We start from the raw sequence: 27,531 nt of genomic DNA, 5'->3' as shown, positions 1-27,531 counted from the left end.
GATTAATCTGTCACATGGCGTTATCCTGCTGGAAGCAGCCATCAGAATTGATTGATGGATCAGTGCAGTGTAGTCATAAAGGGATGGACATGGTCAGCAACAATACTCAGGTAAGCTATGGTCAAAATATCCCCACACCATTACACAAGCAGCAGCCTGAATTATCGATACAGGCTTTCATGTTGTTCACACCAAACTCTGATTTTATCATCCAATTGTTGCAGTAGAAACCAGACCAGGCAACATTTTTCCAATCTTTCATTGTCCAGTTTTGTGAGTCTGTGTGAATTAAGGCATGTTGAGTTGCATGTTCTTCAATGATGGGACTGGCACCTAGTGTGGTCTTTTGCTGTAGTCTTTCTGCTTTAAGGTTCAACATGTGTGTTCAGAGATGCTCCTCTGGTTACTGAGGTTGTAACAAGTGGTTAAAGGCAAGGTATGCAGAAATGTGTGTAGAGGTGAACTGCTGCTCACTGGATAATTTCTTTTTCAAGCCCACATTAAACTCTAGAGATGGTTGTGTGGGATTATCCCAGTAGATAAGCAGTTTCTGAAATACTCAGCATTCAGATTACTCATTTCAGAATACTCATCCCAACAGTGACAATCTCAACAACTTTGGGATGGATTCTCATACAGTTTGGTACAGACACACACGCACCTCTGAGGAGGTAACTTTTAATGCTTTGGCATATACATGCAAAACATCACCTTCGTTCTACCCATGAGTCTTAGCTGGTTTGTGTACTACAGATGCTAATATTGTAAATATTGACAGTATTGTCTTTTTGAGTAGGCCTGTTGATGTTTAAAGCTCAAAGCACCTAAAGCCTGATAAGCTAGCCAGGCCACAGATTAAACAGTGGCAAATTATGGAGTGAAATTAAATCAGATGAATATCATTTATGCAGGTAAAATAAACCACAGGCTGCTGATGTTATTGTGCTGACCTTTGAATTTGGAAGGAGGGCATACCAGAATTATCTGATTTACTACCGGTGAAGATTTCTTTCTTTCTTTCATTCATTCATTCATTCATTCATTCATTCAAAAAATCTGAGTGGAAACTCGTGCAACTTCTAATAAATTATCTTCTCATTTTGTAATATATATAATATTTATTTATGGTTGCACATGTACAGCTCAGGTTCAGGAACATGTTCAAAGATGCTCGTCCAGACTCACATCCACAAACTTTAACAGTTGCACAGAGATCATAACAGTTCAACACATGAGTCAGATTTGGTTCTTAGCAAGGTGAGACTTGTAGGGACCACAGTCATTTTGGTCACTTTAACAATGAGAATAAAAGCGAGTGGGTCGTTCTCAGCAGAGGTGGCTGAGGTCAGTCTTCCTGCAGCCCACCTCACAGCACATGATGGTCAGGATGTTATTAATGTCCCGTTTGGTCAGCTCGGAGCCCGGATTGCTGAAGCTCTCCAAGCTGCTCTGCTCCCCTGTAGGCAGACCTGAAACAACAGAGCACATCAGTGAACACTAAATATGGAGAAAAAAAAATTAAACCCCATAACTTGGTTCACGAGGATGCTCCTCTGCAAACATCTGTTTCTATTAGTGCAGCTTTACCTGTGCAGCCTGATTGTAACTGTGTGGGAAATGTGAAATATTTAGAGCAAACCTCGTTTACCCCCACTGTTAATGTGACTTCCAGTAAATGCCTTCTCTAGCAGTAAATTTGATCCCATTAGTTTCCAGCTGTTTTTTGTTTTTGTTTTTTTTCCAAGTGCAATAGATGAAGAACTGGTTTCAGATAAATCCTGTATGACATATGTCCATGCTCCCTTTAAATAAGGAAGCTCTAAATGACTGCACGGATGAGCTGAGGGTTATTTGTCTTCTACAGTGTCACTACACTTCCTAATCAGCACCAATGATATGCTAACTGGGTTTATTTGTGTTGTATAATAGAGAGGCTGCCCAGGGAACCACCTGCTACAGCGTTTAATCAATAAGATGCTGCCCCCTCTGACCTAATAAACCAGCAGACGGCACGTTGCTGTGTGGGAAAACACCTGTCTGGACAACCCAGGCACTTCAGCTGGTGGATTAATAATATAACAAATATGTTATAAATGGAAAGGCATGTATTAAAATAAAATAATGGTGCATGTGTTTCGTTTCAGCAACAAGAAGATACAGAAGTAATTTTTTAAAAGCAGTTAAACTGTCCACTACAACTTAAATAATAAAAATGAAAGGGAAACCTGAAGCACACAGTTCACGTTTATCTTCTTCTGCATCATTCTTTCTTGTATCTGTGATAAAATGAATTCTGAACCACGAGGGGGAAAAAAACAGAAAAACAGCTGAAGCAAATAAAACTGAGTGCACGTGCCTTCTGTTATGGGAAATAATTAAAGCAGAGTTTTCTCACCATCCATTTCTGGCTCAGTGAAGAATCTCCTCCAGCGGGAGCCGCCACAGGTGTACACGACGGCCCTGAGGAACTCCCGACCGCACAGCTTCACTGCCTTCACTTCTGCTCTCACCTGGTCCACACACACCGCTGCGCACAAGAGCAGAGGCAAAACCACCAGAGCGCGCATGCTGGATATCTGACTGTTGCTCTTCCAAGCCCACCACAGCTGTTCTGTGTTGTTTTATTCTGGCTGTTATCCCACCTGCTCTCTTGGTTATTGATCCGCTGCTTGGATCTTCCCTTCATTATATACAATCCACCTTTCACTTCATCGATGCTGAGTATCTTTCCACCTCCCTCTAACCAGCCCATTAGCCCATCCCACTGAGACACACACACACACGCAAACTTGTTATGCTTCCGGTTATCTCCACCATCACCATTTTCAGCCATCTGAAACAGAGTTACGAGCCTAAGCCTTTTACAACTCAGCCGGCAATCACATTAGCTAAGGTTCAGCCCACGCCCCCTCAGCCCTCCTATGATTACCCATGATTGCGCTGACTTTCACTACACTGCATGGCTAATTAAGGGATGCAAAGTGATCCCCCCTGCAGTCAAACAGATGTTTCTTCTCTTTACGATGCTCTGATGGCCCGGCTGTCTTTGACTTTATAGCAGTTTGGGTTATATGAGAGGAAAAAAGTCAATGTTGACAGTCCATCATGCAATCATTATGGTGCTGCTCATGGTGTGATGTGACATTTCAGTTCGATCATTAACAGTGCAGAATATGAAATTGTATTAGCTGGACATAATGCAAGGTTGAAGGCAGAAAACAAGAAAATATTTATACGTAGTTTTCAAATATTGCTAGAATAATAGAATCAAGCATTATTCCCCAATCCTTAATGTTTTATCCAAGCTAAGCCATTGTTTCTGATTGATGAGCAATTCCAATAACAAAACCAAACTGCTTATTGATAGTATAACTCTTTGTTTTTCAGGACACACCAACACCCAGTAACTGTAAAACAGAACGCTTCTGCATGAAGATGGGGTTTTGACATTTGTGCAGTTTGTCAGAAGTTATTTCAAAAATCCCAGCTTTATCTCATGCTCTACTTTAATGTCAGTGAAGTTTATAATAACATAAAAAAAAAACAACAACTTTGTAACAACTTTTGAATATGGATATAAACAGATCCATCTGCATGATAACTAAACATGTTACTGCCACCAGTGGGGACAGTATGATATACCTGAAAGCTCAGAAACAAGCTTTTAATTGGATCTTCATCTTCGTTCCTGAGGCAAGTAGGCGCTCTTTTTGTCTGGTAGTCACAGAAGAGTTTTTGCCTTTTTACCTTTCTAGCCTCGCACAACTCCAAACTTGAATAAAAACAGAATGATGAATGATTTGCAAATCTCACAGACTCATATTTTATTCACAATACAATGTAGAAAATATGTGAAAAATATATGAAATGTTTAAATTGAGACATTTTAATATATCATGAAAAAATATTAGCTCACTTTGAATTTGATAGTAGCAACACATCAAAAAAAAGTTGGGGTTGGGCTGAAAAAATTAAGTGGCACTAAAAGAAACAGCTGGAGGAGCATTTTCCCAGCTAATTAGGGTAATTGGCAACAGGTTTGATACATTACAGAGCATTTAAGAGCATTAAAGAACATTAAAGGTTAAAGAGCATCTTGGAGCCATAGTTTCTCTGAAGTGAAGATGGCCATAGGTTCACCAGTCTGCAAAAACATGTGTCTGCAAATTGTGGAACAATTTCAGAATAATGTTCTTAAACTTAAAATTGTGAAGACTTTGAATATCTCATCTATTTGAGCCAAAGCTTATTTAAAATGGACTGAGGCAAAGTGGGAAAACTGTTCTGTGGTCAGATGTATCTAAACTAGAAGTTATGTTTGGAAAATATGGAACTCACTCAGACTAAAGAGGAGAAGGAGCATTTGGCTTTTTGTCTTTTTATCTGCACTCAGTTCAAAGGCCAGCATTGGGTGTGGTATGGAGGTCCATTAGTACCTATTAATTGGCAACTTGAACATCAGTAAAAGCACAATCAATGCTAAAACGTATATAAAGGTTTCAGACCAACATACACTGTATTGTCAAAAGTAGTCACTCGTTTGCCTTCAAAGACGTGAACTTGAGTGACCTCCCATTCTTAATCCATAGGGTTTGATATGATGTGAGCCCACCCTTTGCAGCTATAACTGCTTCAACTCTTCTGGGAAGGTTTTCCACAAGATTAAGGAGTCTATTTATGAGAATTTTTTGACCATTCTTCCAGAAGTGCATTTGTGAGGTCAGACACTGATGTTGGATGAGAAGGCCTGCCTCACAGTCTCTGCTCTAATTCATCCCAAAGGTGTTCTATCAGGTTGAGGTCAGGACTCTGTGCAGGCCGGTCAAGTTCTTCAACACCAAATTTGCTCATCCATATCTTTATGGTCCTTGCTTTGAGAACTGGTGTACAGTCATGTCAGAACAGGAAGGGGCCATCCCCAAACTGTTCCCACAAAGTTGGGAAATTGTCCAAAATGTGTTGGCATGCTGAAGTTTTAAGAGTTCCTTTCACTGGAACTAAGGGCCTGAGCCCACCTCCTGAAAAACAATCCCACACCATAATCCCCCCACCACCAAACTTTACACTTGGCACAATGCAGTCAGACAAGTACTCGTCACTCCAGAGAACACGTCTCCACTGCTCTAGAGTCCAGCGGCGGCATGCTTTACACCACTGCATCCGACGCTTTGCATTGCGCTTGGTGATGTAAGGCTGGGATGCAGCTCCTCGGCCATGGAAACCTATTCCATGAAGCTCTCTACACACTGTTCTTGAGTTAATCTGAAGGCCACATGAAGTTTGGAGGTCTGTAGCTTTGCTTCCACTTTGTTATAATACCTCTAACAGTTGACTGTTGAATATTTAGTAGTGAGGAAATTTCACAACTTGACAGATGGTGTCCTATCATGTTGCCACGCTGGAATTCACTGAGCTCTTGAGAGCGACCCATTCTTTCACAAATGTTTGTTGAAGCAGTCTGCATGCTTACGTGCTGTAGCCATGGAAGTGACTGGAACACCTGTACACAATGATTTGGATGGGTGAGTGAAAACTTTTGACACTATAGTGAGTGTACCTATCCTGACATACAGTACCAGTCAAAAGTTTGGACACACCTTATAATTCGGTGGTTTTTCATTATTTAAAAATTGCCATTTTGTAGACTCAAACATCAGTATATTCTTAAAATTTTGATTGCAGAACTTTGCTTTTATTGCCACATTTACACTGAGGGTTTTTTGGAAGATTTCTGTGTTTTTATGTGTGTATATTTTCACTTGGCATTTCTTAGAAACCTTGAACACATTCTTTGTAACAATAAAAATATGATTTCTATGTTTAGTTTAAAGACCAAAAGGAAAACGTGATGTTTCCAGATAACATCTGTTTTATGGTGTACATCTGGGATTGTTCCTATCTTACTGAGACATTCAGTCGCCCTTTTGTCTGGGGAACTAAATCTTACAAAGAGAGCCACTAGATAAATGGATGAAACAGACATAAACCTAATTGGCTCAGGAAGACTGCGTCTTGGTCCTGTCAGGCAAAAAGCTGACCTCAGCAGCGTCCATCGGGAGGTAAAGCACCCAAAGATTGAGTTTGTCTGTGTTTGCCATGTGAGTCAACCGTCAGGTGCCTCTGTCATTGACTAACCTAGGGAATAAAATGCTATAAAACCAGCACAAGAGCATTAACATACACAACAGTAGAGTATAATGTCAACAACAGGTGAAGTTTACATGTATAGCACATTCAATAAAAACTCACCAATTGAGAGAGAGCTGATAGATAATAATAATAATAACTTTCTTTTAAAAGCTGGTCCCTGAAAAGAGATACAAGACAAATAAAAATACATAAAAATAAGTAAGAGCAAGTACAACAAATTATTGTATTTCTGTACTCATATTGTTCTATTTTTCATGACTCTGATCACACGTGCTAAGTTACAAATGAGAAAGATCCTGGTGATGCTTCAAGCTAATTGTACAAGTGCTTTCCGCTCTTATTTTGTTTTTGTCATGCTTCCATAAACAAAAGTATTTTCTATAAACTTTTATGTGTGTGTAAACACACAGAATGACTCAGTGAGGAAGTGAAGTAATGTCAATATGAAATGGCTCATTAAGAATGTACTTTCAGGCCATTGAACCTTCGTTCATTTCCACTCCGTTGCCTCTGTCTGCTCAGTTTACAGTGAAGGTTTCCTGTTTTCAGCTCAGGAAAGTCTAAATGAGAACAACATTTTCCGATTTTAGGTCAAATTTCTGCATGTGATCCAGAATGCAGGAGAAGAGTACACGTGGAACGTTTAACTGTGCAGCGATTTCTGATGTTTTTTGTAGTGTGTTGCTTTTAGTGAGAAAGAAAGGAATAGACTGTTTTTAGTTCTTGGTGAGGAATGTGATAAACAACTGGAGGCTTTTATGATCCAACATGCATGCTCACCTGCCACATTATGTTTCACATGAGATCTATTTTCATCTGAACACAGTAATAGATTCAAAAAATACAGTTTAGATTTTGCTAAGATCACCAAGAACCCAAGATTTGATCTCAGTGGGAATCCCTGGTTATTAAATAAAATTAAATAAACAAAAAAATAAATAAACTTTAGTTTTTGTTTTCACTGCGAGGTCAGAACGCAAAGGTTTTAATAAGGTTTCGTGGGCATGCACACATTTAGACGACATCATTTGTTTAAACAGTATTTTGTGTTTTAAATACATTCATCGCTACAACTGTGTCCCAAAAAACAAAATGAAAGATTTTGATGGTGTTGTGTGGTGATTACTTGATTCTCTTTGCATTAATATTAGCTCTTTATTTCACCCTTGTTAATGTGCGATTCAGGGCGGGCAGCAGACGATATGAACTGAACAACTTTGACAGGACGGCATTCACCTCAAGTCAATTTCCTATTCAAACAAACAAACAAACAAACAAACAAACAAACAAACAAACAAACAAACAAACAAACAAACAAACCAACCATATTTAGAATGATATAGAGAGAAATATAGCCACAGGTATAAAAGTTCAAGTATACTGTATCTGTCTTACATTGCAGAAGCAAAGCAGAAGACAAGCAGCAGAGACATGAGAGGTAGCTCCCAGTGTCTGACCTGCTGCAGTCCATCCGCTCAGTCATGTTGGTTACCACAATGACTGCAGAAGCACTAAACTACAGAATAATTAAACTGAAGTTGTGCTGCAATAACTTATCAGTGATTTGTTTATGTTAAAAATTTTCATCACCAAATATGAATATATATATATGAATATATATGAATTAGTGTAACTTATAGTTGAAGAGTTTCAGTAGAATTTAGCTGAGGGGGGACAGGGACTCTACTGGGCAGGCCTGGACTCTGAAGCCATGATGCCAGCCCTGGTGCAATTAATATAGTGCATTGTGGTTTTATGAGATTAAAAAATATCAATTTTAAATATGCATCGTGTATGTGTCAAAGGTTAGAAACTCTTGTGAGTTTTGTTGTGAGATTTGAGGTCTTGTTATGTTTTTGGGAGTTATTAATATTATCAGGAGTCTTGATTAGAAAATGAAAGGGAGAAGAGGACAGATGGACAACTGTTAGTGAATCAGGACGTGAAGGAGGAAGTGAGGACAGTGATGAAGTGGATGAAGAGTGGAAAGCGGTTGGCCAAGATGACCTACCTGTAGACATATGGAAATGTCTATGAGTGGACTTTTTGACCAGACTATTTAACACAATCTAAGAGTGCTAACCACCACACCACAGGGTTCTCCAGTTTTGGACCATGGTCCAAAGATATGCAGTTAGTGGAATTAGGTTAACTGGTGATTATAAATTGTCCATAGGTATGAATGTGAGTGAGAATTGTTGTCTGTCTCTCTCTGTTGGCCCTTCAATAGACTGGCAACCTAATGCCCTATGACAGCTGGGATAGCCTCCAGCCCCCCGTGACCCTGAAAGGGACAAGCAGAAGAAAATGAATGGATGGGCATTTGTACAGTATAAATAAAGAGTGAAAAAAAAATGTAGAAAGTACTAAAATTTAAGAAATGTTTAAACAAATATGAAAATAATTTAAAAATGCCAGAGATATGAGAGACATAACATAAAGTCTATGAAGTGATGATGCAACAATATGACGTGAAGTAATGTTGCTGTGTTCTTTGCATTTCATTCATGGCTGTTGTTACGAGCCAGAGTTAAAAGAGCCAGCTTTGTGATAAATCTCCTTCATAATCGCTGATGTTAGGCTTAGCGAAATTAGATGATAACCCGGTGTTGTGCCAAAAAGTGATTGTCTGCCATAAAGTGATTTCCGATGTTTCTATGTACTTTTATGTATAATCTCTTTGCTTATATTGGTGAATAGGGTGTAGTCAATAGGATTTATGAAGGGCTTGTATATAAAATGAAGAAATGACCTGTTTTTCAAGTATGTTTGTGACTCATTATTATGCATTGTAATAAATCAGTCCTCTTTGGTCACTTAAAATATCTTTATAGAGTGTAATAAGATAAGATAAGATAAGATAAGATAAAACTTTAATGATCCCACGACGGGGAAATTTGCGCATTACAGCAGCTGAGTAATGTTATATTTGCTGTGATTTCTGCTGCCCTCTTGGCCAGATTTCTCTTTAAAAGACATTTTTAAGATCAATTACAGTTTATACCCTGATAAATAAAGAATATATAAAAGTCACTGCCAAAAGCTGATTGTAGCTTCTACCCTGTGACAGAAATGTTGTTTCTCGCTCAAAATGACTTGATATAATTCACGAGAGCTATGGTTGACATATTTTCCACAGATCAGCAAGTCATTTTTTAACAGTTTAAATACAGGCAATCATTTTCTGGCAAATACTGGAAATCACTTTTTGGCAGACGATCACTTTTTGGTACAACACCGGCACAGCCAGAGCTGCCTCCTGCTCTCCTCCTCCGGGCCTGCAGGGGGCAACAAGCAGAAACGCAGCATGTTGTAGCTTAGTGGGGACCCTCAGTGTTTTCGTCAGTTTAGTAGAAATGTCGTTCATTTAATCATAAAATCAACACGGAAAAGTCAGACATTCGTTATAGTCTAAAGGTGAGTCTTTCCTAATGCGTGTGCAAACTGAAGGAGGTCATTTTCATATTAGCGGGCTAGCCAACCTGCTAGCGTCCCTGTATCTGTTAGAGACAGCTGCACACAGCAACAGCTACCAGTCCGCTGTATTTGTTTAATAATTTGTCAATAAACTCCATAACTTGTAAGGAATTATTCAAGTCAGACGACGCGATTCTTGTTCTCGGGCGTTAAACATCCCGCTGCCCCAAAGGCGTTTGTCCTAATGGGAAGAGAAGCGTTCAGTCTCACTCAAGTTAAATGAGTAGCATAGCATGGAGGAAGTCCATTGTAAGTTTGTGAATGTGCTGCAATATTACCGCAATCAATATCAAATAATAAAAACTGCAGTGTTAAATGTGAATATTTTTCCTCTAAAAAGAAAAAATTCATGTACAATAAGTCTACTGAAAATAGCTCTATTTAATAGCACATGTTGAATAATTAATCATTTAAATTCTAAGTGACCAATTAAATGCACCCATTGCACCGATCAGGCGTAACATTATAACCACCTGCCTAATACTGTGTTGGTATGGAGCCCTGTGGGTGTGCTGTGGTATCTGCAAATCTGGAGCTGCTCTCACCCATTAGGCCCTCCTCAAACTCACTCAAATCCTCATGCTTGCCCATTTTTCCTGCTTCTAACACATCAACTTTGAGGACAAAATATTCACTTGCTCCCTAATATATCCCACCCACTAACATGTGCCATGATGAAGAGATAATCGCTGTTATCCACTGCACCAGTCAGTGGCCTTAATGTCATGCTTGATCGGTGTACATCGGCCATGAAACCTCTGAGAATCTCACATTTGTGGATTTGGCAGTGATTAAGTGGTACTGTGTGGTAGCTCACAAGGTAAAAATGATGCACTGAGTTAACTTTTTCAACTTCAGCTGATAGTGCTATCATTTTTCTGAAATAACAGCATATCTGAATGTACCATGGAGCCTGTAATGCTTCGGGTTTGGCAGAGAGCCTTTCACCGCCTCCACAGGACCCTGATCCTTCCAAAGAGGTTCGACTCAGGCTGTGCTCAACACACAGCTGTCCCTGCTTCCACTCACTCCAGACGTAGCAAGCCTACCCTTCTGGTGTCTCGTCTCTACCAGCCTTCAAACTTGCGTGATGTGGGACAGGACAGCCGGCTGCCAAAGGAGATGAGTTGCAAGAGCCAGAGGCTCATGCAGCAGGCTGGGCTTATTCATCCATCCAACCCAGGGTGCTACTACTACCTTCCTGCCACTGTCCGCTCCATGGAGAAGCTGGTGAGATGAGGTTTTATTTTCTTGTAGGAGGAATAATAATAATAAATTAAATCAACTGGCAGATGAAAACCAGCTAGTTATTTTTTTGTCTTCTTTGTGTAGCCTTTTATCATTTATACTTCATTTTCATTTTGTTAATTTCTGCAGAGGGCATGCAACTGATATAAGGAAGTTCCTTTAGATGCAAAGACAAAGGACAGAAAATAATAATACACTCAATAATTTGCTTTATGACAGGTTCATAGAATATCACAGTATGGTAGTCATCCTTTTCTCAATATCTCAAAACAATTGTCTGTTTATGGCCCCTTGCAACAGGCTGTGTATGTGTACTTTTCTCTGTTAGATAAGAAACAATAGTTCTTGAGAAAAAGGTACAGAAATACCTTTTTTTTTTCTTCTAGTTTTACATCCTGTCACTTTTTGCATGACCATTGATGTTTATCTTCCAACCTCCTGATTTTGAACCACTGCATTAGCAACATGTGTGCAGTGATTATAGGCTGAGCGTAACTGCTCACTTTGGTTCTGAAAAATGAAATAACTGCTGTCTTTGATCAACAGGTGAGACTGATTGACCAGGAGATGCAGGGGATTGGTGGGCAGAAGCTGGACATGCCCAGTTTGTGTTCAGCTGACCTCTGGAAAACCAGTGAGCGCTGGGATTTGATGGGAAAGGAGCTGTTCCGCCTCAAAGACCGCCAAGGCGCTGACTACTGCTTGGGTCCCACTCACGAGGAGGCAGTGACGACTCTTGTCGCTCACCAGGCGACTCTCTCCTACAGACAGCTCCCGCTGCTTCTTTACCAAGTAAGCATTCAGCCTGTTCTCACTTCCAGTGTATTTGCTATAATAAGCTGCATTTTTTTTTGTTTTTACATTATGATTTATTTTCTCCCAAAAAACAGATAACCCGCAAATTCAGAGATGAGCCAAAGCCAAAGTTTGGTCTTCTCAGAGGGAGGGAGTTTTACATGAAGGACATGTACTCCTTTGACGTAAGTGAAGAAGCTGCTTATCAGACCTACGAGTCCGTGTGCCAAGCATACAACCAGCTCTTCGCCAGGTTGGGTTTGCGCTGCGTTCAGGTGCAGGCAGACACAGGAAACATCGGGGGTAAACTTTCCCATGAGTTCCAGCTGCCGGCAGACATCGGCGAGGACCGGCTTCTGTTCTGTGGGAGGTGCTCCTTCTCTGCTAATGTGGAGACCATGTCATCAGACACATCCAACTGTCCAAACTGCAAAACTCACAAACTGGAAGAGTCAAAGGGTATAGAAGTAGGCCATACATTTTACCTGGGTAAAAAGTACTCTCATATATTCAAAGCCACTTTCAGCAATGTCCAGAACAGACCTACTGTTGCTGAAATGGGCTGCTATGGTCTTGGGGTTACGCGTATTCTGGCGGCAGCCGTCGAGGTGATGTCAACAGAAGAAGGGATCCGCTGGCCGGGTCTTATCGCCCCTTATCAGGTCTGTGTTTTACCCCCTAAGAAGGGCAGTAAGGTGGATGAGGCAGTAGTTCTAGCAGAGGAACTGGTTCATACTTTGGGGGAGAATCTACCTCAGCTGAGAGGTGAAGTTGTTCTGGATGATCGTACACAGATGACCATTGGAAAGAGGCTAAAGGATGCCAACATACTGGGTTACCCGTATGTGATTGTAGTAGGACAGGGAGCTCTAGAGGAAACACCCAGGTTTGAGGTGATCTGCCAGGAGACGGGTGAGACGCTGTTCCTCAGTAGAGATGGACTGTTAGATCTACTGGGAAGAGTGGAAACTGTATGAGTAACAACTCTGAATGTGGAAATAAATGTTTGTTTTTTTTGTTGTGTCTGAGGTGTTGGCCGTGGATTATTAAATATTTTACATATTTTGCAAAGCCTTTACACCTTACTTTTAAAATAATAGCTCTAAAATGTACCTGGGTAATGGCATGCATTTGGATACTATAGTGTAATGGAGAGGAGTCCACAACTTCATTGCTTTACAGTATCCCATGTATTTACTGTTGCTAATAAAAAATATGAACCTTTGTGTGCACTCTCTCTCTCTGTCTGGCTTGCTTGCTTGCTTTTGGGAAACAGTATAACCACATCATGAAGGTCACCCAAAAGTGATAGAACAGAGAAAAGCAAGTGAAAAGGATGGAAGAAATGTTAAAAATAGCAGTAGCACATAATACAGATTCCCACCGTGAGTAGTCCAGTACACAGTATGAATTACATGTGAATTTGATGCATGATAAATGGTAAAAAAGAAAAGAATAATCAAAGGTCATTAAGCAGATTCATCAGATTAGGAGTGCGGTCAGTGTGTTATACTGAGCATTTTTGTGTAATCTAAAAGACCTTTTTAGGGCTGTTTTAACTTGCAGCTAGAATCCATAACATCAATGACACCTCAGCCTCATTCATTGTGCACAAGCACACACTATTGTGTGATCTCAATTCTAATACACCACTGATTTATTTTAGTAGTGCTCGTCCTGACTCAACCCTCCCATTTATCTGGGTTTGGGACCGACACTGGGAGTCAGCAGCTTGTGACCCAATGAGGCTGGGTTTCTGTTTCCTCCTGGAGTATTTTTTTTACTCCTACATGTTTTGTTTTAAATAAATTATACATATGCATAACATATGTATAATTTATATGTGTTGGCTGATATGCAGCTATAACAACAAAAACACACACATATATGAGAGAACAGCTTTTCAACAGCTGTCCACTTTAGTAACCACTATGCATGAAAGGGTTAAAGAAGTGCAGTTGCCTTTTTTTTAACTCCAGAGACTAAATACAGGTTTATTTTTATAGTAATAGTTGACAGTAGTTATCCACGTGCACTGAGTGCTGTAATGTAGAGAGTGCACAATAAAGACAAAAAGCCCAGGATTTAGGTAGTATTAAGATTATTCCAAGCAAAAACACCTTGCAAGCTTTTAAAATGTGATGTGATGCTTTCCATGGCACACACATGTAGAGCTGAAAAATTTTATTTTATTGAAAGAAAAGTATTTGGTGCCTATTCTGATAATACTGTGTCTGATACTGCTTTGAGAGCATTGCTCTTTTTTCTCAAAATAGGTGAAGATGGACCTTCGGCATTAAAGTCTTTTTGTGCTGCCGAGTTTGGGAACTTAGTCCAGTAGGTGGCGGTAATGCACCTCTAAGCTGGTTTGCCAAGCGCCAGTAAAATCCCAGGAAGAAGAAGAAGAAAAAACGAAGAAGAATCGTTTGGGAACCATCTGTCGGAAGTGAGTTTCCGCACGGATCTTTTCTGGTGTGGTACTGCTGTTACACATGTGTAAACAAGGCAACTTGTGGATTAAGTAACGGTTAACAGGCCGGTGACAGCAAACTTCTGACACAGTCAATATCTCAACACAACAAACAGCGTTTTAAAGCATATTTTGAGCCAAAATGGCTTCCTCGGAACACAGTGACAGCGACGATGGCATGGACGAGTTCATGGACAAATTCAAGACCCAGCGATATAAAAACGCCTTCAGTGAAAATAACTGGAAAGAGGTAACGTTGACCCGTGGAAACTACCTCCCCGTACCTGAATGAACTGTGTTAACATTTATTTATTTATTTTATTGGCGGAGGTTAGCAACAAGAAGCTAACATGATCAGTGCCTCTCTCTTTGCTCTGCAGGAGTTTGATAAAATACCCATGTTCATGAAAAAGGCTCCTGAAGAGATCAACCCACAGGAATACCCAGAACTGGCCTGCCTCCAGTCCATTATCCATGACGAAGACCGGCCTCCCGAGGGTGTGTAAACCGCAGCTTTATCCCCCCAAGGCGTTGAAACTCTTCTTGAAGCTGTTCAGTGTGTCTTCACTGAAAATTGTCCAATAAGTGTGAGATCTTTGTTCTTTTCCAGAGCAAGCAAAAAGCCTGAAAGATGAGGGCAATGCATATTTCAAAGAGAAGAACTACCAGAAGGCAGTGGTGGCCTACACAGCAGGTTTGAAGAAGAAATGTGCGGACCAGGACCTCAACGTTATCCTCCTCACCAACCGAGCGGCGTCACACTTCCATCTAGGTAAAAACAACACAGTTAATTAAATATGAGTGCATTCATTCTTACAAAAGATCATCCATCTGTCTGTCCATCCATCCATTCTATTCCACTTATATGGGGTCGGGTCGTGGGGGCAGCAGCCCAAGCAAAGAAACCCAGACCTCCCCCTCCCCAGCCACCTCCTCCGGCTTATCCGGGGAAACACTGAGGTGCTCCCAGGCCAGCTGAGATAGATAATCTCTCCAGCACGTCCTGGGTCTTTACCAGGGCCTCCTCCCTGGGCAGACCCAGGACCGGCCAGTCTCGATGGCTCGATATCGTACCATCAGGTTCACCACACTGCACCTGACCCCTACCATGCCTCTTGTGGGTGGTGGGCCTACAGGAGGACTGGCTGTTTTTCTTCTTTGGGCTGCATCCAGCTGAGCCCCATGGGCTGAGGCCCGACCACAAGGCGTTTTCCTTCGAGCACCCTCTCCAGGCCCAATTCCAGAGTGGGGCCTTGGTAACCCTATCCCAGGCAGGGTAGCCTGTACAAAAGATTGTATTGATTAAAAAAATGGAAAAACATGTTTTGATCTCCTGTCTGTTTTTCCCCATGACACAGGTAATATGCGCTCTGCTCTGAATGATGCTACAGCTGCAAAGAAGCTCAAGCCAGACCACCTCAAAGCCTTGGTCAGAGGTGTGTAATATACTGGGTATAGGAATCTAGTGCTTGTTCCAGTTTAGAAGCTCCAAATTGTTAAATCCAAGTTGGTGATTTCTCTTAATTATTGCATTTTTCTAACCCTTTTCTAATAGTGATATCAAACTGGCAGCACTGAAGCATTTGCACACCTGAGTTATATACAGACCTTTTTAATTATTTTAATTCTACACCATGTTCTCTTGAGTTGATACTGAAAAGCTGTAGGTCTGGGTCTACTTTTTGTCTGTACAGAAAACTGATCAGCTATAGTAACATAACAAGAATCCCAAGCCACTTACACAAGATGTTGCATATTTTATGACAGTAAGCTTACACGTAAATATTAGAGATGCATGATCAACGGGGCAGGGATCGGAATTGCCGCTCACCCTCACGTATGCCATTATGAGCTGGTTCATTTCATGCATTCATAAAATACACACAGCGGTGCAGGCAAATAGTTGTGCTCTCACTCACAGCCAGGTCATTGATGTGAAAGCTCTTCATTGTGAGTGAATAGGCAAAGTTCACCAAAGTAAAAAGTGTGGGCACCTGCACGAAAATGTAACAGCAAACCTAATCAGACACTTATCACCCTCACCCAGCTAACAAAGGCAAAGTGGCTGAACTTAAAGCCATCCTGAACTCAGAGCCAGCCTCGGTATGAGCAGTGACAGAAAGAAAATTATGGAGACAAGTTTAAAAAGAGAAAAGGATGGATTAACTGTTACCTGATGACCTAGTAAACAAACTAGAAAATGATGTAAGTACCCAGCATTTGTTTTGTTACATAAATCTGTTGCACCTGCTTTTGATTGCTAAGGTAAAACATATCGGGTGTGAATCACATCATTTTCAGTTAAGTATGTGCACTTTCCTGTAGTGGAGCACTTTATTTTCAGGTGTTTGAGTGAAAGAAGATCCTGTAACTTAAAGCAGTTTTAGGGAAATTGTCACATTTAATAATCTCTTTATTATGAAAATAATATTTTGCATTGAAGAGAAGTTTGTTCTTTTGTTTTTTGTTTTTTTTGTCGTACATGCTGTTGAAGTTCTTAGAAAGAAAATCAGAATCGTAAAAGGCAGGTCAGGCTTACAAAAAAAGCGTAACTTGGATTCAGCCAAGAAAATGGCAATCAGTGCATCACTAATAAATACATGTAAGTAAACATTTACAGGATTTTCACATGAAAACAACAAAATATGGTATAATAGTGTTATGTACTGTTGGAGTTCAGGTGATGTGAGTTTGCAAATCAGTCTGTTTTGGGGTTTATAGCATTCATTAAATAAGAGATTATTATAATGAAAAAAACAGTAAAGTGAATCCCTTGTTTGCGGTTCTGCAGGTGCTCAGTGTTGTGTAGAGCTGCATAACTTTTCCGAGGCCATGCAGTGGTGTGATGAGGGGCTCAAGGTTTATCCTACTGACGCAAAGCTGCGGGAGCTGAGAGCAGCGGCAGACAAGCACAGAGTAACTAATGATTTCAGATTATCCTTTTTTTTTTTTTTTTTCCAGATGGAGTGAAAGCTTTAAAAGAATACAGGGTTAAACTAAATTTTTATTTCTTTTTGATGTCTTAGAGAGCAGCAGAGAGAGATGCCAGGAAGGCCAAGTCCAAAGAAAAAAAGTTGCATGGTGAGAAAGAAGCTCTTCTAAGTGCCATAAAGGTAAGCATCATAAATAAAGCATCTAAACCTGTGGAACTGCGTGAGATGGTATCAGTTGTTTTTGGTGTCTATACACAGGCTCGAGGCATCAAGCTCCTGCAACCTGCGAAGCCTCCTCAAAATGGTTCCGACAGTGAAGATGAGGACGAACGCTCTTCGGCAGCAATAGCAGAGTTAAGCCTGGATGGCCTCAGCTCTCAGGAGGTCACTGGGGCTCAGGTGTGCCTAGATGAGGAGGGCTCTCTGCACTGGCCCGTTCTCTTTCTCTACCCCGAACATCAGCAGAGTGATTTCATCTCGGCCTTCTGTGAAAAAAACTGGTAAACTTTTCCTGCTTTCTGTGACCAAGATTAAGCTAAATTTATATACAAATACCTCAATTTAATATTTTATATGAATATGTTAGTCTGTTGATTATTTTTCTGAATGATGCTCCCTTGCACCAGAACCTGGTGTGACATCTTTAGTATTTACAACTGGATCAAACAAAGAGGCCCAAAACCTTTAAACATGTTTATGATCTACTTGTATAAGACTGGTGGGAAATGTTAGTGGTGGTAACTGTGCAGTGATTAGTCAGTAAGTACACTGAAAGAAAGAGACCTTTTGGGAAAACTGATTGGTTGTTTTAGAGATTTTTTTTTCCAAGCAAAAATATTGATATCTAAAATATTAATCAATAATACAAATAATTATTAGATTATGTGCTGTGATTAAATGATTTCTTTTAGATATCTGTTGGCTGACGTAAACACTGCATAGAACTTTTTTTAATAGAGAAAATGCAGATTTTGCAGCATCAATGACATTAATCACATGAAAGTTTGTGTAATGTAATTGACAATTATGACCACAGGAAGTCGCTGTTTAGCAGAAGTGACATGTGCGTTGAAATTTTTATTTTTTTTTTAAGAGTGACAGTTTTATCTAGGATAGTTACTTAGAGCAGTACCTTGTGAAGATTATGGTTTTGAAAAATCAGTCTTGTGTTTTTCAGTTTCATAGACCACCTGGCAGTCATGTTTGAAGAACTTCCACCTTGGGACGCAGACAGAAAATACCTCCCACAAAATCTGCAGGTTTGTATGTTGTGTGTATATTCAGGGATTAATAATTTTCTCCATCTGGTATTTAAGGAGTACTGCAACAATGCATTAACATACAGTACTGTATGTTCTGTATGCTCCTATTTCAGTGTTAAACTTGTAATTCTTTGACATTTATGATGAACTCAATTAAAAATATTCTGTAGATTCTGCTTTTTGATTCGTTATTTTAACAGATAAAGGATCAGTTAAAGTTATTAACTTGTATAAAGTCTTTTTGTGGCTCCAGAGGGAGCTGAGAGAAGACTGATGGGCTGTTTCAGATTAAAAATGTGGAAACATCTTTAGCTTCAGTTGTCAAAATTTGATTTCCATTAATATCTTGTGTTCTCTTTTACAGATTTACTTTGAGGATGAGCAAAAGGAGACACTGTACCAAGTTGACCCAGAGATATCGCTTTTAAAAATACTGCAGCATAAAAGGTACATTTAATGATTCATTTTGTTTGTTTCATTTGCACCATGGCCACTAAGAGTTCTCTTTATGTAGGAGATAATCAAATCAGAAGCCGAGTCATCTTTATAATCTTTTTTACTAGGCCGAAAATTTGGTTATCAAACAACAATAATAATATATTATTTTACTTTGTTGGCATGCTGCCTGCTGTTAGCTTTATATTCACTGCCATAGATGCTTTCTCCCTATATCTGAGAGGTTATTCACCCTCAGTGAATGTATCTATACCATTGCTTCAGTATTCCTTGTAGTAACTTTCTTCATGCTGTTTTCCTGACTGTAGCGTTTCCACTCTGTTAACAGGTATTTTGTCAAGGCAGGAACTCCCAGCTTCATCGTTTTAGTAAAGGGCTCTTCATACTGGAAGCAGTTTTTATCAGGAAGGAAAATAAATGGACTGTAAGCAAAAGCAGATCTTCAATTGTTGGACACAAGATTCTCTTAAATTCTCAATAACTGGCTTATGAAACATCACTGTAAATGAAAATAAAGCATGAGATTTTGTAACATAAGGCATTTATGTTCTTTATTTCTGTCTGTAAAATAAAATAAGTGTTCCAGTTGGTGAAATTCAGAGTTCAGACAAAGAGATGATTGATAAAGCAGACCATCTGGCTATGGCCTTTCTGTGTGTAGTCTGTGTGTTGTCCCTGTGTCTGAAGGTTTTCTCCAGTTTCTTTCCACAGCCTTAAGGCATGCAGTTAGTGGGGTTAGCTTAATTTGTAATTCTAAATTGCCTACAGATGTGAATGGTTGTCGCTCTGTTAGCCCTATGAAAGACCTGTTTAGGGTGTACTCTGTCTCTCACCCCATGGCAGCTGGGATAGCCTCCAGTGTCCTGTTTCCTATTTAATATGTGTCTTCAGTAAGACACATTTCATAACACCAAGCTTCATTTTAAAGGGGTATAAAATATGAGGGTTTTTAACATACTCCGTTTGGATCCTTTGATTCTTTATGTTAAACATTGTAAGAAAGCTGAATTAATGAGCAATTAATAATAAAGAAAAATCAACAGCTCACACAGTGCAGGACTCCATTTTTACCAGTTTATGGCCTCATGAAAGCTGTGCTATAATGTTTTGAACACATCTGTTCTTCACACAATAATGCACAAAATGACAGCATCTTCATTCACTTGTTGCTGGTTAGATGATCATATAACACGGGCGTCATTACATTAAAGCAAATACAGTGTTACACTGATCAGACAGTTGAATGACAAACTGTTCCTATATTTATGTGGAATATGAATGTACAGAATAGTAAATATAAACATTATAAAGAAATGACTGAAAGACGTTCCAGCACAGCTTTTGTGATGTAACAAACAGATAGCAGTGGAGTCCTGCAGTGTGTGTGTGAGGTGATATTTTTCAAATGCTCACTTTGTTTCAGCCTTGCGGGCCCCATTTTGTGGTCCGGATGTGTGCGTGTATTTTTTTTTTTCTTCTGTTTTGCATTAAAGCAAAATAACCATTGTTTGAATGCAGAGAGAACACTAAAACAACAGGTGTGGCCAATTGATGTAAGTGCTTAAGTGCACATACAGACAGCAAAGACTTGTAACCTGACTTTTGCACCACCTTGTAAATAGGATTGTAAATGATCTGAAACAGAGGTTGGTGAATCTCATTTTAAAGACACAAAGCTCTCAGAAGAAGTAGGACTCCAAAAATGAGAGCCAGTGTCTCTGATTATTAGTTTTATTGATTTAACACAACATTTTTATATCAGTTTTAACATCAGATTAGATCAAACACATTTTGCTCAATAAATTCCAGCAGTTTCTTTTTATTTTTTAACAGATAGATTAACAGACTAAAGTTAAATCCTCAGTGACATTACTAAAGCTATACAGTAAAAAGCAGCTTAACTTCAAATGGGTGACTCACCATTTCTTTTATTTACATTAACTCTAATTTTTATGTTTATTACAAAGCTACTAAAAATATTTAATCATACTCTCCATTAAAAGTGATTCAGTTTTCTTGTTTCACTGATAGAAACATCAACACAAACTCAGATTTCTACAATTGTCACTGTGAAACCATATAGACTCCTGGTTGTGGAGGCATCATCATCATTGGTGTTGGGACAGCTGGAATAGGCTGCATGTTAACAATGTTATACTGTGTGTTGACAACGGTCGGGTTTTTCTTATGATGCTTTAACTCGCGATGCATCTGACACCAGGAGCACGAGGCACAGCAACAGGAAATGAAAATGTCGTTACAGAGAGACCCCTGCAGAAAGACAGCACAAGCAATGCTTCATTTTTTTTCTCTCCACTTCTTTTTCAGAACATTTTTTCATCTCATGCTTTTCATACCTTGATACCATATCTGTTTCGCATGGCAGCCCTTACAGACAATGCTGCAGGAGGAATAGGCACCCCACAGAATATATCACATAAGGGGAGACAGTTGTTCTCTCCAAACCTTCCTGAAACAGTGCAGGCAAGGCAGGGGCCGCACCAGAAACCATAGCAGCCTGAAAAACACAGTAATACAGCAACAAAGTGCTAGTAACTCTCAAGGTGCTAGAAATGAAAAGAAAAACACCTTAATCTTCAAAATACAAATTTGCCAAAAGTTTGATTCTTACAAGTACTCGCATCCTCAAAGCAGTCCAAGAGCCCACTGTCCCAGTCGGTCAAGGTTTCATTTGCCATTGTATGTTGAACTTCAGCCACAGACAATAAATGATTACTCTGTAATCAAGTAGAAAGTAGCAGAAAAAACATTAAAACAATTAGAGTGAACCTTTTGTTGTGCAGTACTTCTTCATCTCTGTAGTAGATAATCTGACTAGATTTGTAGCAACACGTTGGTATATTATGCATTTGATGGTGACTTTTGCAGTTTCTTTGCCTTGGAATTGGCCTCCAGTTGCTTTTCACTGATTTCCTGATGAATGCTATTAGCACACCATTAGCCTTCTATAGTGCACTCCAGTATCTATGAGTGGAGCACTGAATCGTAGGCTTTCTTGTAGTAACTCCAGGTGAAGCTTAGGTTTGGTCTTCCTGGTCTTCCCTATCAACATTGAAACACCAGTTTCTGAAGCCCTCTATCAAGGGCATTGGAAATAGTTATTTCCAATGCCCTTCTGACTTGTGCCCATGTATTGACTCGTGACAACTCAGCTTGGTTGCTATGATGCCTGAGAGGAGCTTCCATGTTGCAGAGAGGTAGGTAATCGGCTGGTAGTTTGATGGTGTCATACTCTTATGGGGATCCTTTGTGATCAGGGTCGTTCTGCCTTATGTTCTCTATATGTGGCTGGGTGGCTGTGGCTCAGTTGGCAGAGCAGGTCACCTACTAATCGGTTGGTGGTTCGATTCCTGGCTGCTCCGGACTGCATGCCTAAGTATCTTGGGCAAGATACTGAACCCCAAGTTGCTCTCCGACGCAAGCGTTGGAGTGTGACGGTTAGATATTAATCACTTAGCTTGCCATATATTTTGGTGTTTTTACAGGATTGCAGTGGCATATGCTGTATGAGGTCAGTGATATTCAGTTTTCTTCTACCAGGGTCAGCTCATGTCCACACTGCTCAGTATTGTTTCCACTGTACAGCCTCTAGATCCATTTCTTCTACTGAGGTTATAGCACTGAGCTACCAGGTGCTTCTTGGTCAGTGTGGATGCAGGTCTTCTGCTCATTCTTAGTTGCCATATGTGCTGCATATAACCTCTCTCGCTGGGTCCTCTGGCATAATGGCATTCCATCCATTCCATATTGTCTGTCCTTGTACATGTATGCCTTGTTCCAGTAGCCCACGTATTATCAGTATGTACCGGTTCCCCAAAATCTGACCATGGACCTTGTTAAGCCAGGTGACATCTGGGCCTGTATGCCTTTAATTTCTTCTTTTTTTTTTTAATCTCTCATTCATGTTCCAAGACAGGCTTGAGTAGCACTGGGGGTCTGACCTGGAGACCCTTACTCAGTACATTCACAGTGTTTTATTAATTATTTTAATGAAAATATATTTTTAGTATTCTACCTTCTGGTTTGAGGTTAAGAGGGTTAAATATTTGTTCGTGATTAAAAATGCACTACTTCATAAAGATTACAGAATGAAGTCTGTTTCCAGGAAGTTGATTAAAGTATAGGATGGAGGGAAACATTCAAACTACAGGCAAATGATATACAAACAGTGCACATGGTGCAACTAAGGACAAAGAAATTGGTAATAAAGAAATCTTTTTGCTAATATTCTTGTTTAGACAAAATTGTATTAATTGTTATTGTACATTACTTTGTGAGTGAACACAATGACATTATAAAATTTAGGGCAAAGCTACATTGCCAAAGTCCGATTTAGTACAAGTCTAACTTATGGCTATTTTATATTGTTACATAAGTTTCCATTTTATAGTTTCCACCCTCCTCCATAATGAAATAAACTAAAACAATGAAAGATTTTTAAATCTGGAAAATGAAACAGCTGACTTTAAAGTGTCATTAATACAAATCACTAATGAAAAAAAAGCAAAAAAAAAAAGACATAAAACTACAAACTTTTAACTTACATCTGGTTATTCTTCACTCTGATGTCTCTCCTCGGTGTGCTAATAAAGACTGCATCCAAAAATATTCTGTTCGTCTTTAACAATGAGCTCTGTTACACACAGTCCGAATGAAAAGTCTCATCATGCTCATGTGACTGATACTGCATGTATTTGAATATTCAAAGAAGAAGTTTAAATCAGTTCTACACAGGTAAAATGCAAGGCAGTGGCTTTATATATGAAACTATTACTAACAACACAAATATCACAACTCTGAAACAATAACACTCTAATACATATAAATAAAACACAGTAAGGGGCTGAAAGAATAGCTAAATGTATGTATGAATCACTGTTGGATTGTAGCCTGTTTGTAGTGAGTGAACAGAGAGATGATGAGTTCAGGATGATCGAGCCTAAAGTCCTCACTGGAAGCAGCTTGTTAAAAGCAGTGTTAAATTTGGAATACAGTTTTTTTTTTTGAACAAAAAAAAAAAAAAACAGCTGCAATTTTCTTTTTGCAATAATTCCAGTCAGGAGGCAGACAGTGTAATGCTTATTTATGCTGAAACAGCAACTAAGAGAAGTAAGAGGATTGGGGAAAGGGTTGCAGCGAGGACTCTAATGCAAAAGGTCTGTAAAGTATTGGGAGAGTGGTTCAATCAGTGGTTGTGCTTGTTGCTAGGGAAGGTGTTAAGGTTCAGTTTACCTCCAGAGACACACCTGCAAATATCATATTACAGTATTACAACTGTTTTAAAATCACAGTTAATCCAGGCTTTTTTGTTTGTGCATGGAGAATGCCTGCAAACACTCAACAATAACAACAGACTGTGGTTATCTGTTGGGCAGAATGCTCAACTGTGAGCTCTTCATTTTCAAGCACTCTTTGGTTATTTGATATTTAAATGCTGTAGTTTGTCTACATGGCAACTATGTTTGCATGTTGTTTGAAATAAGGTGTGCCAACCCATCAGTGGGAGTCTATTGCACAGTTTCTTTTTTCTTGTTTCTCCTGACAGCACTTTCTTGGTGAACTGAAACGTTAACACTGTAAAACAGACTTTTTGAATGCTTGAATTCAGACTTCGAAGCACGTTATTTTAATTGAACTGTATCCATTTGCAGATGTGCGTATAGCTGCTGTTATGGCTAGTTGCCATCGCTTAGCAAGGCAGCTGCCCAATTTATTTATTTATTTGTGGCACTGGCTTTCATTTTCAACAGAGAGAGAGAGAGGCAGTGTTGTAGTCAAGACCACCTAACCCGAGACCGAGACAAGACCAAGACCAGAGTGTGTCGAGACTGAGAAAAGACCAAGACTTTTAGGGTCCAAGACCGAGTCAAGACCAAGACCGAGGGAGGGCAAGATTTAGACAACACCAAGACCAGTGCCTGACGCTATATGACATAATATAATGTGAAAAATCATAAAAATCCCTTCTCAAATTGGTCTGAAAGATCCACATTCCCGTAAAATTACCTAGATATTAAACACTCACAGCTCTGATAAATGTAACCATCTTTAATACTCCTTGGTGACTTCCATCATTTATCACAGAATGTAAAACAATTATTCATAGTTCATCACAATAGTCTTAACTGTCCTCTGCCTTTAATAAACAATACATAAAGTTATGTTGTTTTTAAACCAACAACAATCTTTATAGAAATGTGCACTATTTCAAAACCATATAGCTAAATGTGTAAAAATGGCAAAACAATCATCAACAGTAAGAACTAAAGCTACAAGTTTCTCTCTTATACAGATTAAAGCTGCAGTATGTATCTTTTATTTTTTAAAAAAGATCTGTTTTTTACATATTAATTAAAACTGTCACCATGTCAGGACAGTATGAAACAGATGATCTGTGAAAAAAAATCGAGCTCCTCCACCTCCTACCTGAACTGCTCCCAGTCAAGAACAACCAATCAGAGCCAGGAGGAGGGCCAATCACTGTCAATCACTCCTCGTGTATGTGCTGCTCAATGTAGTTGTGTGCGATACTTCAAGATTTGGTATCGATTCGATGCCAAGTGAATAGAGGGCCAGTATTGCCGATACTGATACAGATATTTTTAATAATTATGAAGAATTTCTATGAAGTTTAACTGGTTTCAGTTTTTTTCTTTTGGATTATTAATTAGTTAAAACCCTGGCTAGAATTGGGCAAAGTTTATATGTAAGTAGAAAATACTTTATCAAAATAAAAGTTATTGTTCTGAAACAATAAAACATTAAAACAATTTTCCCCATACATTTTTTTTTGGTAAATGAAGTGTACGTACAAAATCATCACTCAAGAACAAATGCAAACTGAACTAAAAATGTCCCTTCATTCACTAATTTTGTAGATTTTTTTCTTAAATAAACAAGCTGTACAAATTTAAATTTAATTTTGCTTTAAATGTTTCATAGCAAATTCCTTTTTTTTTCCCCCAAGTAAAATATGTTATTGTATGTGTCACATGACAGTATAACAGAACACTGTGGGGAAGGGAGGAGCAAAGTGTGCCTGTTCTGTGCTGTGACAGGAGTGACACAGTCAGCCTGCATCTTTGATGAAACCACAGCACTGCATACAGGAGAGAAACTGAAGCCAAAGTATCGATCGCATTACACTGATATTGATCAATACCAGTACCAATGTTGGTATTGATATTATCGATATTAGAATCGATCTGCCCACCACTAGCTCAATGTACTAATGGTGGAGAAACGACTTACTTACTTATCTGCTGTCATTGGTAGCCATGGTAACTACAGGGTTCAAGCAAGAAATATTTTTCAGCCCAGCCCTAACGCTAATGCTAATTAGCAAGCTAATGCTAAGCACTAAATGCCACTTCTGCTTGTTAATTGAGTGACGGGGCCTACGATGTAACTGGAAACCACCTCTGAAGCCTAGGCAGTAATCACAGTCTTTGTGGACGTGTAGTTAGTTCCTCGAGGTGAATGTCAGGTTAGGTTCAGAGAGGATTTTCAGTTATGTACAAAGGACAAATACAGAACTCTAAATCAGGACTTATTAGACCGATAGAGTGATAAATTTTGCATATAATCCAGAAAAGTTACATTTATGTGTCATGCATCTAATGTGTCCCGGAGTGCCGTCTAAAGGGTTTGCAGAAATCACATAAGAAACATACACAACAAAAACATAATCCAGATTTTTTAACGATCAGCTGTTAAAAGCATTTCCTACATTTGAATATCAGCCACCATGTTGTGAGCATAAACTATCACATTTGTAATGGAACAACAGGAAGTGACATCTTGCTGGGAACTGTAGTTTTTTTATTCTTGAAGGCCTTTCATAGCTCCACTGGGGCTGAAAACTAATGTATGACTATGGCTTTCTGAATAAAAGTCAGACTGCCACTATTAATTACTTTAGTAATCAAATATTCAATTTATTACTCTGTCAATTAAACAAGTAATTGGATAAGAAATAATTTTTCATTTTAACAGTTCAACTGCACATTTTAACTTTTGTACTGCAGATGTTTCTCTGTGTGAAACAAACAGCAGTGGATGGAGCAGCTACAAAGTTCTCTGTTCTTCATGTTGCTGATCAGGTGGTTGATGAAGGACCTCCAGCTGTTTCCCAGTAAAGGATTTAAGGTGGTTACAGGGACCACCTTTGCTCCACCTTGTTGAAAAACTGGGGGCTGCATGAGCTTAATGCTGTAATGCTTTTTATTCACAAGCATCCTCCAAATTATATTTCTACTGCAGCTCTATTTTTAGTCACTAATCTTAAAGATAAAAAACATTTTGACGGAGCCGCTAGGTACTGAAGGGGGTGGAGGGGGGCACGGAAAGATTGCTAGTGCTAATGGCAGCCCCTGCTAGCAAACTGTGGCTATAGATCCCTTCTGGTGGTTACAGCTGACATAAAGAAAAAAATAACAGCTGACATTCTCTGCACAACACACATGTGCACATTCAAACACACGCATCCACAGCACAGAGCAGTGGAGGCGTGGAAAAACTTGTAAGCAATCATCCACTCCTGTTAATGGGTAGTTTTTTTCCAAATGATGGAAATTAGTTGAAGCGACGGAGAACTACACAGAGACTCCTGAGTTGTAGAGTTAAAAGGAGACATCGAAGCAACAAATTTGTGTTGAGGATTTTTAATAACCAAACTGAGTTAATCCAAGAATCGTTGCAGCGTTAAAATTTGCATTAA

General features: G+C 39.3%; 4 protein-coding genes across 5 annotated transcripts; 2 read left to right on the top strand and 2 right to left on the bottom strand.

Annotated features, from left to right (window-relative positions):
- Nucleotides 1–1,128: 1,128 nt before the first annotated feature.
- insl5a (insulin-like 5a) lies at nt 1,129–2,636 on the bottom strand. Its single transcript, XM_030728245.1, has 2 exons — nt 2,396–2,636; nt 1,129–1,469 (listed from the first exon to the last, which is right to left on the bottom strand). Exons 1-2 carry the CDS (start codon nt 2,565–2,567, stop codon nt 1,327–1,329), a joined length of 315 nt encoding a protein of 104 aa, XP_030584105.1. The 5' UTR covers nt 2,568–2,636; the 3' UTR covers nt 1,129–1,326.
- A 6,794-nt stretch (nt 2,637–9,430) lies between these two features.
- pars2 (prolyl-tRNA synthetase 2, mitochondrial) lies at nt 9,431–12,894 on the top strand. Of its 2 annotated transcripts, none has more exons than XM_030727767.1 (4): nt 9,431–9,567; nt 10,518–10,857; nt 11,422–11,667; nt 11,766–12,894. In XM_030727767.1, exons 2-4 carry the CDS (start codon nt 10,534–10,536, stop codon nt 12,645–12,647), a joined length of 1,452 nt encoding a protein of 483 aa, XP_030583627.1. In that variant the 5' UTR covers nt 9,431–9,567; nt 10,518–10,533; the 3' UTR covers nt 12,648–12,894. The 2 variants fall into 2 exon arrangements, with proteins under 2 accessions (XP_030583627.1, XP_030583629.1); XM_030727769.1 differs by lacking the exon at nt 9,431–9,567 and adding an exon at nt 9,762–9,876.
- A 1,203-nt stretch (nt 12,895–14,097) lies between these two features.
- On the top strand, nt 14,098–19,734 carry ttc4 (tetratricopeptide repeat domain 4). Its single transcript, XM_030727736.1, has 10 exons — nt 14,098–14,390; nt 14,521–14,638; nt 14,751–14,912; nt 15,499–15,576; nt 16,932–17,056; nt 17,167–17,253; nt 17,332–17,573; nt 18,251–18,332; nt 18,700–18,782; nt 19,120–19,734. The coding sequence occupies exons 1-10, from the start codon at nt 14,283–14,285 to the stop codon at nt 19,217–19,219; spliced, it is 1,185 nt and encodes a 394-aa protein (XP_030583596.1). The 5' UTR covers nt 14,098–14,282; the 3' UTR covers nt 19,220–19,734.
- Nucleotides 19,735–20,705: 971 nt separating this feature from the next.
- Nucleotides 20,706–21,998, bottom strand: LOC115778839 (placenta-specific gene 8 protein-like). Its single transcript, XM_030727193.1, has 4 exons — nt 21,933–21,998; nt 21,424–21,529; nt 21,149–21,309; nt 20,706–21,062 (listed from the first exon to the last, which is right to left on the bottom strand). Exons 1-4 carry the CDS (start codon nt 21,996–21,998, stop codon nt 20,856–20,858), a joined length of 540 nt encoding a protein of 179 aa, XP_030583053.1. The 3' UTR covers nt 20,706–20,855.
- Nucleotides 21,999–27,531: the final 5,533 nt, after the last annotated feature.

Source organism: Archocentrus centrarchus, chromosome 4 (assembly GCF_007364275.1).
Source record: "Archocentrus centrarchus isolate MPI-CPG fArcCen1 chromosome 4, fArcCen1, whole genome shotgun sequence".
In the NCBI taxonomy this organism is placed as follows: domain Eukaryota; kingdom Metazoa; phylum Chordata; class Actinopteri; order Cichliformes; family Cichlidae; genus Archocentrus; species Archocentrus centrarchus.
The sequence above is the reverse complement of the archived record's forward strand: the minus strand, read 5'-3'. Positions and strand labels throughout refer to the sequence as shown.